The following is a 13,212-nucleotide window of genomic DNA, read 5'->3' as shown; positions in this document are numbered from 1 at the left end:
GACCATCACTGACTGTGGGTACTTGACACTGGACTTCAGTCATGACATGCAGAATTTGCTTTCATCTGAAAAAAGTACTTTGGACCACTGAGCAAGAGTCCAATGCTGCTTTTCTGTAGCTCAGGTCAGGTGCTTCTGCGGCTGTTTCACACACGCCTGTGCACGGTGGCTCTGGATGTTTCTACACCAGACTCAGTCCACTGTTTCTGCAGGTCCCCCAAGGTCTGGAATTGGCCCTTCTCCACAATCTTTTTCAGGGTGCGGTCACCTCTTCTGGTTGTGCAGGGTTTCCTGCCCCACTTTTCCTTCCCACAGACTTCCCACTGAGGTGCCTTGATACAGCACTCTGGGAACAGCCTATTCGCTCAGAAATTTCTTTCTGTGTCTTAGCCTCTTCCTTGAGAGTGTCAATGATGGCCTTCTGGACAGCAGTTAGGTCGGCAGGAATCTTTTGCAAGGGTTTTGAGTGAATTCGTTGATTCAGATGATTAGGTTAGTAGCTTCTTTAGAGTACCTTTCATGTCATGATATGCTAATTTTTTGAGATAGGGATTTTTGTTTTTACTTGACTTTTTTGCCAAAATCATCAATATTAAAACTAGGGCAGCAGCTATGTAATATTTTAGTAATCGACTGAAAATTCTATCGATTAATCGAGTAATCGAATAAAACATTTTTTTTAGGTAAGGAGCAATTATAAATATAGATGAGAAAACAAGACATTTAATCTAATATTGAACCATTTTCAGTCAATCAATGCCTTTATTTTCGATGTACATTGTTCAAAACAGCCCGCAATTGCATCTCAAATGTGACTTAAAAAAAAAGGACTAATTCACTGTTTTCACTCAAACAACTTTTAGATCTTATAAAAACGATATATTTCTTACCTAAAACTGTCATTACGCTTGACACATCACTTAAAAGTTACGTGTTTTTCCCCACGTTTTTCAATTGAATTTCCACTTGTGTCAAGCTATAAGTTCTAGTTAAGTTTTAAGTTGGTCGAAACTGTAAGTCCTGATAGGATTTTGAGTTTTTGCAGTGTTCAAAATAAATGCTGTGCTGTATTGGAGCACATTAGGCACCAGTGGTACTGAGCTAAAATTGACAGTTAGCATTATTAAGTTTTTGTTTTACAGTTTAATCAGTCTACAGCGGTATTCACAGATTAAATAAAGCCTGTATGTAAGAGTTAGCCACGCATCGACAGTGGTCATAATGAAAAGAAACCTAGCCCTCTGCGATAACGTTACGTGAGCGAGTGACAGTAACGTTAATTATGAGCGCTGAGAAGTGTACTGCTTTAAGATGGTGGCTGTTTTATTAACGCCGTTGAGTCGGTCATTTCGCATCGAGTTCTACGCACATGTTATATCTATGACATGCATCAGACGCTGCCTGCTACCACCGTAGCAACATGCGGGCGTAGTTTTTAGCAATGTTGGCGCAGTTTGTAACGGCTGTCGGCTGCAGTAAGGTTTTTTTTTTTTATTGCTTCTTCCTCTACGCACGTGACGTCAGCGCGTTGTCCCGCATTAAAAGTAGTCCGGGCAAAACGTGATGCTTAGAGCTGGCAAAATTAAATGATTCATCGAGGTGAATAAAATTACTCGGATCAGTTTTTAAACTCGAGTTGCTCGAGTATTCGTTTCAGCTCTAATTAAAACAATAAAAGGCTTGAACTACTTCAGTTGTGTGTAATGAATCTAAAATATATGAAAGTCTAATGTTTATCTGTACGTTACAGAAAATATCATTATTATAATATAATTATCACAATTTGCTATTTTTTGAGAAGGACTAGCATATTTTACCTTTTGTGTTGTGTATAAATGATTGTTATGAGGAAATTATAATTTCCTTTTTATTAGCTTACATTTTTTGTGTCCTGCAGGCGAGCAGAATGGCAACAGGAACCCCGGTGGTCTCCAGATTGGAGACCTGGTCAACATTGACTTGGACCTGGAGATCGTCCAGTCGCTGCAGCATGGCCACGGCGGCTGGACTGACGGCATGTTTGAGACGCTCACCACCACAGGAACAGTGTGCGGCATCGATGAAGACCATGACATCGTGGTGCAGTATCCTAGCGGCAACAGGTGATTGCTGGGATTCTGTGATTTGAACGATTTAAATCAAATGGGGACGAATGAAGATATTTTTTTTTCTTTTACCGCAGGTGGACGTTCAACCCCGCCGTGTTGACAAAAGCCAACGTAGTGCGCAGCGGAGAAGTGGCTGCTGGTGCAGAAGGAGGCACATCCCAGTTCCTGGTGGGCGACTTGGTTCAGATTTGCTACGACATTGACCGCATCAAGCTGCTACAAAAGGGTCACGGAGAGTGGGCCGAAGCTATGCTGCCTGTAAGTCTGTGTGTGCGATAATTTATCTCATAAATTATTGCGATTGGCGATATTATTGCCCCCCCCTAATTTTTTTTTCTTTATAAAACAATTTGCAATAACACAGTGAGAATACAGTATTTATTAATAGATCAAGTACACCCATTTAAACGTGATAAATGTTTACTCTTAAATTCAAAAATACTTTCTAAGAAATCACAACTAAAAACAATAGACCATGCCTCTTTTAAGTAAGAGACAACAATATAGCACAGAAACACAGAATAAATAAAATGTGTTTTTCAAGAAAAAAATAAAATTGCCAATTAATAACTTAAGCATTTAGGCAAATGAAAACCTTTCCCGTCATAGCTTCTGCTATGGTGTTCCATGTGTAATATTCTGATTGGATGTTTTCCGAGGCACCCTGAAGCGCACGCAACGGTGATGTTGTTTTGTTCATATGACGCGGCAGTGAGAGAGACAGACACAGGCTGCCGTGTGTTAATAAAAAACAAATTTGTTAGCACGTCGTGTGTTTGATATCATTGCCAGAAAAACACACATAATAGGACACCATACAGCAGGGGTCATGAATTAAAAATCCTCTGGGTCCGAAATTAAAAAATTACAAGAATCTCGGGTCCGGAAATATTCATTCATTCATTTTCCATGCCGCTTTTCCCCACAAGGGTCGCGGAGGTGCTGGAGCCTATCCTAGCTGACTACGGGCAGTAGTCCGGAAATATTTTTAATGCTTTTTTTTTTTTTCCCCCAAAAAATACAAACGTATCTTTACGTGGCCATGCTGATAATTACAACATTCAAAATTATAAATGATATATAAAAGGTGCATAAAACTAAAAAGTGCTTTAATTGAATACTTATATAGCAACATAAGAGCATGTTCAAGACTTTTTTTTTTTTTTTTTTAAATTGTGGATGCTGACAGGGGGACTTGCTTTATTTTTTGACAGACCTCTTCTTTTTGCTTTCCATGAGGCAAAGTTTCAGCAACTGCACTCATACAATCTTTGACAATCGGTGCGTCACTGAAAGACTTTTTGTTTTGACCCAATATCCACACTATTCTGAGGGAGCATTCATTTGCGCCTTGCTGTGCAGTGAATGAATGAACCATGAGCATTGAGGTGCGATCATATTGAGCCCTTAATTCCACTATTTTTTGAGAACGGATGGCAGAGTTCATAGGGAAACTTTGTGAAAAAGCTGGGTGCTTCGTCTCATAGTGCCTTTTCAAATTGCTGCTCTTTACAAGCGCTACCGTCTCTGAACAGATGAGCCATAGCGGTCTTGTGCTGCCGCCAGGTAAAATGAACAAAAATGTGTTGGTCCACTCCTCCTTAAACACTCTGTTTTCTGCATCAATCTTGCGTAGTTTTGAGCACGCCATTTGCCGTACCTTTTTCAACTCTTCCTCCAACTTGCTCTAATCTTGAGCAACTTGAGCTGTGGCTGTGGGTATAGTCTATAAGTAAATATTTGTTTTTTTTATTGATAATTTATTTTAACATTATATTCATGTTCCAATTTGTAACTATGTTCTGAAAAATAAAAATAAAATCCTGTTCAGTGGAAAAAACTAAAAAAAAAATGAACCCATACATCTCAAAATAACACATTTTGGAGCTATGAATGCAATACTGTGATACCGTGAAACCGCGGTATTTGTGCCCATGGTTATCGTACCGTCAAAATCTCATACCGGCACATGCCTAGTTCCTACTGTACGGTTGGAAAGTGGCTTATGTAACCTAATTGCCAGTGGACTTCAAAATTGGCTGGTTTTTGAGATCATTTGTTTTCTTTAACAATCAATGGTGTCCTTTATCATTAAGTGTCACTGCTTTTTGAGTCTATGATGTAACCTAATAGCAATTAATCTACTCCAAGATGCCACCTGTCTTTGCCTAATGAGCCTGAGCGATCCAAGTTATTGATGACCAGCACACGCAAAGTTTGACAAACTCCAATGTGTCTAATCTAATCTGTATTGAGATATTCTTTTTCTCTGTCGAGGCATTGTTCCAAACTTGAAATGTGTGCCTTTATTCATTCCATCACAAAATTGAAATGCTATCTTAATAACATAGTAATGTTTTATTACGTTATCTGTCAAGTTTTATTTTTCGCTATGAGCATTGTCTCATTTTCATACCACCTGCTGCTTTTTTTCCATTTTCTTCTCTGCCTCTGTTTATATATATATACATGTATATTTCATAGCCCTAAGAAAACCATTTTAATGAGTTTTGTTGCCACATTCATCAACAGACCCTAGGGAAGGTCGGCCGCGTACAACAGATCTATTCTGACAGCGACCTGAAGGTGGAAGTGTGCGGGACGTCGTGGACGTACAATCCCGCCGCCGTCACCAAGATCGCTCCCTCGGGGTCTGCCGTTAGCAACGCTTCAGGAGGTTTGTGCCCGTGCGCCGTGACTTTGACACTACAAGGTTTTGTGACGTTTAACCATTTTCTGTTTGTCTAGAGCGTCTCTCCCAGCTTCTGAAGAAACTGTTTGAGACTCAGGAATCTGGCGACATCAACGAGGAGCTGGTCAAGGCGGCAGCCAATGGAGATCTAGCTAAAGTGGAAGACATTTTGAAGAGACCCGATGTTGATGTAAGTGGCATTTTGCCGAGTGTGTGTATCGTTGTGGTCCAGCCTAAGCGGCTGCTGTAGAAATTGATCGTTGGCACTTGAAAAGACTTTATTTTCCCCGCATATCCAGCTGCACGTGGCCATATTATATTTCTCAATCATAACCACGAGGCACTTCAGTTTGTTACAGATGGCTTGTGCATTTTAATGTGTTGAGATTTAACTTGCAGCCTTGGGCTTCAGGAATATATTCTTCTTGATATTGCAGTATATTTGAAGAAACAATGTTTTAGTATTTCGTGAATATTAGTCATAGCCCTCGTTAGCCTTTGAACCAAGGTTGAAGAGATCGTAAAGCGCATCTGGCTGCTGAAGGGCAAATACAGTCACTGAATTTGAGGCTGAAGCGGAACCTTTATTTTTTTTTTGTATATTTTTAAACCACTCAGACGTACAGGAATTGTCAGACAAGAGGTCAGTTTGATTTTATGTTGATAGCAACACAAACAAATCATAAGACTATTGCACAACAATTACATTTTGCAACAATACAATTAGAGCTGAAACGAATACTCGAGCAACTCGAGTAACTCGAGTTTAAAAACTGATCCGAGTAATTTTATTCACCTCGAGTAATCGTTTATTTTGACAGCTCTAAGCATCACGTTTTGCTCGGACTACTTTTAATGCGGGACAACGCGCTGATGTCACGTGCGTAGAGGAAGAAGCAAAAAAAAAAAACTTACTGCAGCCGACAACCGCTACAAACGACGCCGACGTTGCTAAATACTAGCCCGCTCATGCTACTTTAGTTGCAGGTGGCGTCCAGTGAGTCTCATAGAGATCACATGTATGTTGAACTAGATGCGCAATGACAGACTAGGCCGCGTCTGGGCAGCGTTAGCAAACAGCCGCCATCTTAAAGCAGTAGAGCGCTAAGCGCTAATAAAGAGCGCTAAACGCTAATATACTGTATAAGATTAACGTTACTGTCACTACTAGCTCACCTTACGTTAGCACTGCGGAGGGCTAGGTTTCAATTAATTAAGACCGCTTTCGATGCGTGGCTAACGTGTCTTACATACAGGCTATAACATAACATAGCGTTGTGGAGTGATGAGCATGTCAAATAAAAACTCAACAATGCTAACTATCAATTTTAGCTCAGTAATCATTGCTGGATAAAACACCAAGTAGCACTAGTCCCTGATGTGCTCCAATACAGCCTGTATCATACATTTATTCTGAACAGTGCAAAAACTTAAATCCTATCAGGACTTACAGTTTAGACTAACTTAAAACTTAACTAGAACTTAAAAATGGCTTGACACAAATAGAAATTTAATTGAAAAACGTAGGAAAAAATCCTAACTTTTAAGTGATGTGTGTTATCAAGCGTAAAGGCATTTTTAGGTGTGTTTATATATATATATATAATTAAGATCTAAAGGTTTTTTGAGTGAAAGCAGTGAATTAGTCATTTTTTTAAATTCTAGTTACATCTGAGATGCAATTGTTGGCTGTTTTCAACAATATACATCAAAAATAAAGACATTGATTGACTGAAAATGATAAAATGTCTTGTTTTCTCATGTATATCTATAATTGCTCTTCACCTAAAAATATATTTGTTTTATCCGATTACTCGATTAATCGATAGAATTTTCAGTCGATTACTCGATTACTAAAATATTCGATAGCTGCAGCCCTAAATACAATGTGTAATTAAACTGCAGACAGACAATCTGCAGTTTGGAACGATGATAAAAGCTAACATATACAGTGGGGCAAACAAGTATTTAGTCAACCACCATTTGTGCAAGTTCTCCTACTTGAAAAGATTAGAGAGGCCTGTAAGTGTCAACATGGGTAAACCTCAACCATGAGAGACAGAATGTGGAAAAAAAAAAAACAGAAAATCACATTGTTTGATTTTTAAAGAATTTATTTCCAAATTAGAGTGGAAAATAAGTATTTGGTCACCTACAAACAAGCAAGATTTCTGGCTGTCAAAGAGGTCTAACTTCTTCTAACAAGGTCAACGGGACTCCACTCGTTACCTGTATTAATGGCACCTGTTTTAACTCATTATTGGTATAAAAGACACCTGTCCACAAACTCAGTCAGTCACACTCCAAACTCCACTATGGCCAAGACTAAAGAGCTGTCGAAGGACACCAGAGACAAAATTGTAGACCTGCACCAGGCTGGGAAGACTGAATCTGCAAAAGATAAAACGCTTGGTGTAAAGAAATCAATTGTGGGAGCAATTATTAGAAAATGGAAGACATACAAGACCACTGATAATCTCCCTCGATCTGGGGCTCCATGCAAGATCTCACCCCGTGGCGTCAAAATGATAACTAGAACGGTGAGCAAAAATCCCAGAACCACACGGGGGGACCTAGTGAATGACCTACAGCGAGCTGGGACCACAGTAACAAAGGCTACTATCAGTAACACAAAGCGCCGCCAGGGACTTAAATACTGCACTGCCAGATCTGTCCCCCTGTTGAAGCCTGTACACATCCAGGCCCGTCTGCGGTTCGCTAGAGAGCATTTGGATGATCCAGATGAGGACTGGGAAAATGTGTTATGGTCAGATGAAACCAAAATAGAACTTTTTGGTAGAAACACGGTTTCTCGTGTTTGGAGGAGAAAGAAAAATGAATTGCATCCGAAGAACACCATACCCACAGTGAAACATGGGGGTGGAAACATCATGCTTTGGGGCTGTTTTTCTGCAAAGGGACCAGGACGACTGATCTGTGTAAAGGAAAGAATAAATGGGGCCATGTATCGAGAGATTTTGAATGAAAATCTCCTTCCATCAGCAAGGGCATTGAAGATGAGACGTGGCTGGGTCTTTCAGCATGACAATGATCCCAAACACACAGCCAGGGCAACAAAGGAGTGGCTTCGTAAAAAGCATTTCAAGGTCCTGGAGTGGCCTAGCCAGTCTCCAGATCTCAACCCCATAGAAAATCTGTGAAAGTCCGTGTTGCCCAATGACAGCCCCAAAACATCACTGCTTTAGAGGAGATCTGCATGGAGGAATGGGCCAAAATACCAGCAACAGTGTGTGAAAAGCGTGTGAAGAGTTACAGAAAACATTTGGCCTCCATTATTGCCAACAAAGGGTACATAGCAAAGTATTGAGATGAAATTTTGGTATTGACCAAATACATATTTTCCACCATGATTTGCAAATAAATTCTTTAAAAATCAAACAATGTGATTTTCAGTTTTTTTTCCACATTCTCCACATTCTGTCTCTCATGGTTGAGGTTTGCCCATGTTGACAATTACAGGCCTCTCTAATCTTTTCAAGTGGGAGAACTTGCACAATTAGTGGTTGACTATATACTTATTTTCCCCACTGTACCTATCTTTTTCCATGAACTGCCAATGCTCTGTGTAAATGGCACCTGCGCAGAACCTGGGAACTTGCCTGTTTTTCTTGTTGTCGGATGTTTCTGTCTTTTTATGAAAGTACTAGCAGTTTAGCTCGAGTTTGTGTCCCGTGAACGCAATGTAACTGAATGGCAGATAAAACAAACATCAGAGATGCAGCCATAATGTAGTAATATTGGAAGGACACCATAAAGGGGTTAATGCTCAATCGCTTTTTCATCACTATGTACAGTATCGTGGTGAGCGACGTGGAGAAGAATGAGAGACAATTTTTATGTTTCATACTCACCGCACGACCTCTAGACACAGCGCCTTTGTTGAACTGAAAAGGGCTGTCAAACGATCAAAATATTTAATCGAGTTAATCACTGCTTAAAAATTCATTAATCGTAATTAATCGCAATTCAAACCATCTCTACAATATGCCCTATTTTTTTGTAAATTATTATTGGAATGGATAGATAAGACACAAGACTGACATAAACATTCAACATACTGTACATAAGTACTCTATTTGTTTATTATAACAGTAAATCCACAAGATGGCATTAACATTCTTTCTGTTAAAGGGATCCATAGATACAAAGACTTGTAGTTCTTAAAAGATAAATTTGAGTACAAGTTATGATAATTTTATATTAAAACCCCTTGTAATGTTTTCGGGTTAATAAAATTTGTAAAATTTTCAATCAAAAAATAAACTATAATAGCTTGCCATTGTTGACGTCGCTGAGCGGGACGTCACACAGGCTCCCTGCCGTTCTTCCACAGTGCCTTTAACTGCATAAGGTAGTGATTGAAATACACCACAAGGTGTCAATGGTGAGTTTTAAATTAATTAGAGATCTAGCCAAGGCAAAGTCTGAGTAGGTTTTATGTGTATTTTGCAGTTATTTTGATTGGGAATGCCAGTTCTCTTTGCATTGAGCGCTTTTCTTTTTGTGAACATAATTTTTTTGAGAGATAGGAATATTATTTTTGTTGTGCTTTCACTAAATGATACTGTAGCGACTTAACTGTTCCGCCCAAATGCATGATGGGAAGTTGGGCAACCATGACTGTTGGTGGTGGCTGCAAGTTGTATACAGTATGTTCTGCGTTGTGTTCAATTAAGGTGTTAAGAAAAAGATCATATCCTGCTCTGCCAAAATGCATGATGGGAAGTTGGGCAACCATGACTGTCAGTTACGGCTGCAAATGGTATACAATACGTTCTGCTTTGTGTTCAATTAAGTGTGTCAAGAAAAATCGTCTCCTTTCTTTCTTCCCCACATCGTTCGCCACAATACTTATATTTGTTGTGAAAGATTTGCCAAAGCTTTAGCCAATAAAAGGTGCAGTCCAATGAACGCTCTCAATGTGCTAAAACGGTGTCAATGTAAACTGGTTGAGGCAATGAATGAACGGGTCATTCCGTGCATGCGTTAATTACGCCAATTATTATTTAACGTTATGTTATTTTAACGTGATTAATTTAAAAAAATAATTACCGCCCATTAACGCGATAAATTTGACAGCCCTAACTGGAACATAACAACGGCAACCAGCACTCTCATCCATGGTTGTCACAACTACCCATGAACCATTTCGGGTGTAACACATCATAAATAACAGTCGCTCCAGTATGAAAATCCAGCCAAAATTCTGGAAAATAGTACTTTTTTTTTTTTTTTTAAATCCAGCATCATGTCGTGGCGGACACAAAATCACAACATATCATCACACACATTTAAATTTGTACATTAACTATAAAGTTTGAAGGCCAACATTGCAATCGCACCAGACACGTTTTTTAGTACTACAACTGTGTAAAATTTTGTCAAAATCCACTCAGTCGTTTCCAAAGGGCACGAACACCACCACAGACAAAAAAATTCCATTAAGATATACCTTTTTTACCGGCTTCTATGTGACAATCACTTAAGGCGATTACAGCGAACCCCTACATATTAATAGTTCTGGAACCAAAGAGTCCCCAATTTGGAGATATTTTTTAGTTTTTTTTCCCTAATAAGAATAATATTTTGAGTCTCCTTTAAATTAATTTTTTAAATTGCATTTTTTTCTTTCAGCCTATGGAAAAGGTCCCTACACCCCCCATTCAATAATTTGGGGGCTTTTGAATTTTTCAATACATTTTTAGTGGGTTTCAATAATTCCCGGATTTTTGCTGTCTGACGAGCCTGGTCTTGCGGGGGTGTCCATTGTATACAGTATGCCTGTTCTCCTATTACTGCTCTGATGCTGCATTTTTGCTGGGTCTGCTATCAAATGCATTGCGCTTTTATCATGGCCTCTCTAAGGAGAGAGCTGAGATCCTCCCACTTCTGCATCCTTCTCAATCTGAGGAGCATTACCGCAGGGCTCTGAGGAGACACGAAGCGCATTGGTGTGCAATGCAGCACAACCTGATTCGTGGACACGTGCGTGTGTGTCGTTTTCAGCCTGACTCAGCCTTCAGGAAACTCATGTTGGACACACAGAAGAATAGACAGACTACACTTATTGTACCGGAATACCTCTGTGTTCGTGTAATAGTTTGGTCATTTTCTTATGGATTTTATTGGTGTTATTTGTTAGGAGATGACCACAAAAAGCTTGACCGTTGTCTGCCTGCCAGGACAAGCATGGGGTGTCTCAAGAATCGCGAATGAGTCAATATGAATATTTATTCATACTAGTTTAACTTTTGCTCTGTGCATACTAAATTCTTTCTCACATAGCATTTAAAATGCAAAATTTCTGCCTTTTGTTGTTCTGTAAAAACAGCATTGATGTGTAATAGGGGACAATGTTGAGACAGCAATTATCTTCTGTCAATGTTCGGCACTTAAGTTTAATATCTTCCACGAGGGTTCTAAAATGAGTTCTATTTCATCCCTACTGACCACTAGAGGCAGTGCTGAAGCACTAAATGATCTCTTTGCGCATGCGCAGTACAAGTAGCAATACTAAAAATGTCACCCCTGTCCCCTCGGTTGATCCCCGGAAAATACATAATTCTGTTCCCGAGATTCTCGACTTCTTGCAGTCTCTCTTGAATAAGGGTCTGTCTTTATCCAACCTCAAGGTGTGTGTGGCGGCGATCTCTGCCAATCACACCGGAATGGCTGGTGGCTCGGTGGAGAGCCACAGTCTGGTCTCCATGTTCAAGGGAGTTTTGCCCTCGTTGGGGTCCACGTGCCCAATCAGTGGACCTACACTTACATACCTGTCAACCCAATGCCGTTGGCAATCTTACAAATAGTGACGTATGCCCTTACAAATTGGTGACTAATCTTACAACGTTGTATATAGCGTGCAACATGAAACAAAAATAAAACAGTTTTTAGAATGATATGAATTTATTGGTAATATTGTAACATAAAACCTGGTGCAATCAAAGAACAATATCTTCAGCTACATCATGATTACTAAAATTTAACGGTGACTTTTGTTACAATTGTATGTACCACTTTTGGCAATTTCTATCATGTCTTGATGGCTGCACTTCATCGCACTTCAGCTCGCAATTCAGTTTGACTCGAAGGTAGTTCGTTAGTATGTCCAATTATAAATTAAAAAGGTCAATTGATAAAATTAACTTACCGATGCAATCTTTGAGTCAGGGAATATTTCTTTTGCTACTTCTGAGAAGTGATCAGCAATAGTTGCAGGCAAATTGTGTTCGGCAACAAATTGGCAGAATAAAATCTACGCTTTCGTCACTTTTCATTCTGCAGACTTCATCTTTATGACCAGTGTTGTTGATCTTACTTTTAAAAATTAATTACAGTTACATATTACTTCTTTGAAAAATTGAGTTAGTAACTCGGTTACCTGAATGTAAGAGTAATTCGTTACTTGGCAAAGTAACTGGTGTTACCTTTCATGTTTTTTTTTTCTTCATGTTTTTCAACAAACAAAAAACATAGTAACCATTGCTGTTTGGAAGTCATTTAATGTTGTGAATCAACTGTTAAAGTTGTTAAAATTGCTACCGTTTTTGCATTAGTTCCCTTCTGTCTGCTTTCGACGTGTGAAAGTTTAAAAACTGTTTCATCATTTAAAGATAGATTCAAGTCAAGATTTTGCCGATTTAGGAGTATTTTAGATAAAAAGTTACTTAGGTTCGCTAGGAAGGTTGACTACAACAGAGCCTTTCTGAGAAGTCTACTGCTTTAAAATGGCGGCTGTTTACTAACGCTGCAGAGTCTTGTCATTTCGCATGTAGTTCTATATGCATGTTATATCTAGAAGTAGATTGTAGGCTGTCGGCTACAGTCAGGAAATATTGGATCCGCCTAGCATCGCGTTTGCTACAGCGTCACAACAAACACTCTTCTCTCTCCGTGTCTCTGACTTTTCTCGCATCATTCAACCAACGTAGTAACACATAGTAACGCACATTGTCTCATTGCCGAAACGGTGACAAAATCCGAACGGCGAAAAAAAAACCCCGTAATGCACGAAAAATGTACAGATTTTGAACTTAAGGCATACACATTTAAAATTTAGTGCTCACTTGTACAAATTACGGCGAAACCGTACAACTTGACAGGTATGCACTCAGTCCTTGACTGCTTGTGCTATGAGCCTCTAGCAGGGGCTGAGCCTCAGTTGGTGGCTCAGAAAGTGGCTCCTGCACACTATTTCCCCTACGAAGCATTTCGGTGAGCTGCATGCGCTTTCTGTTAGCAACCTGTGGGCTCGGGTGTCACTCTGTGGCTGAACCTTTCCTTCGTTCCCAAGGTGTTGTCTGGTTCGCATTCTAATCAGCCTATTCGGCTCGTTCGTGATAGCCCCCCGCAGGGTGAGGTTGAGGTCAGGCTAGAGCTTTTGTTTCCTGT

At 39.6% G+C, this 13,212-nt stretch overlaps 1 protein-coding gene across 6 annotated transcripts in view; it reads left to right on the top strand.

Annotated features, from left to right (window-relative positions):
* Positions 1-13,212, top strand: part of mib1 (MIB E3 ubiquitin protein ligase 1) — a 127,574-nt gene that overhangs the window by 18,829 nt on the left and 95,533 nt on the right. For all 6 annotated transcript variants that reach the window (XM_057856692.1, XM_057856694.1, XM_057856691.1 and 3 more), the window contains exons 6-9: positions 1,898-2,102; positions 2,183-2,366; positions 4,641-4,785; positions 4,857-4,990. In XM_057856692.1, the coding sequence (XP_057712675.1) occupies positions 1,898-2,102; positions 2,183-2,366; positions 4,641-4,785; positions 4,857-4,990 (668 nt within the window). The remainder of the gene's footprint in view (positions 1-1,897; positions 2,103-2,182; positions 2,367-4,640; positions 4,786-4,856; positions 4,991-13,212) is intronic.

This window comes from Corythoichthys intestinalis, chromosome 14 (assembly GCF_030265065.1).
Source record: "Corythoichthys intestinalis isolate RoL2023-P3 chromosome 14, ASM3026506v1, whole genome shotgun sequence".
NCBI classification, from domain to species: domain Eukaryota; kingdom Metazoa; phylum Chordata; class Actinopteri; order Syngnathiformes; family Syngnathidae; genus Corythoichthys; species Corythoichthys intestinalis.
The sequence above is the reverse complement of the archived record's forward strand: the minus strand, read 5'-3'. Positions and strand labels throughout refer to the sequence as shown.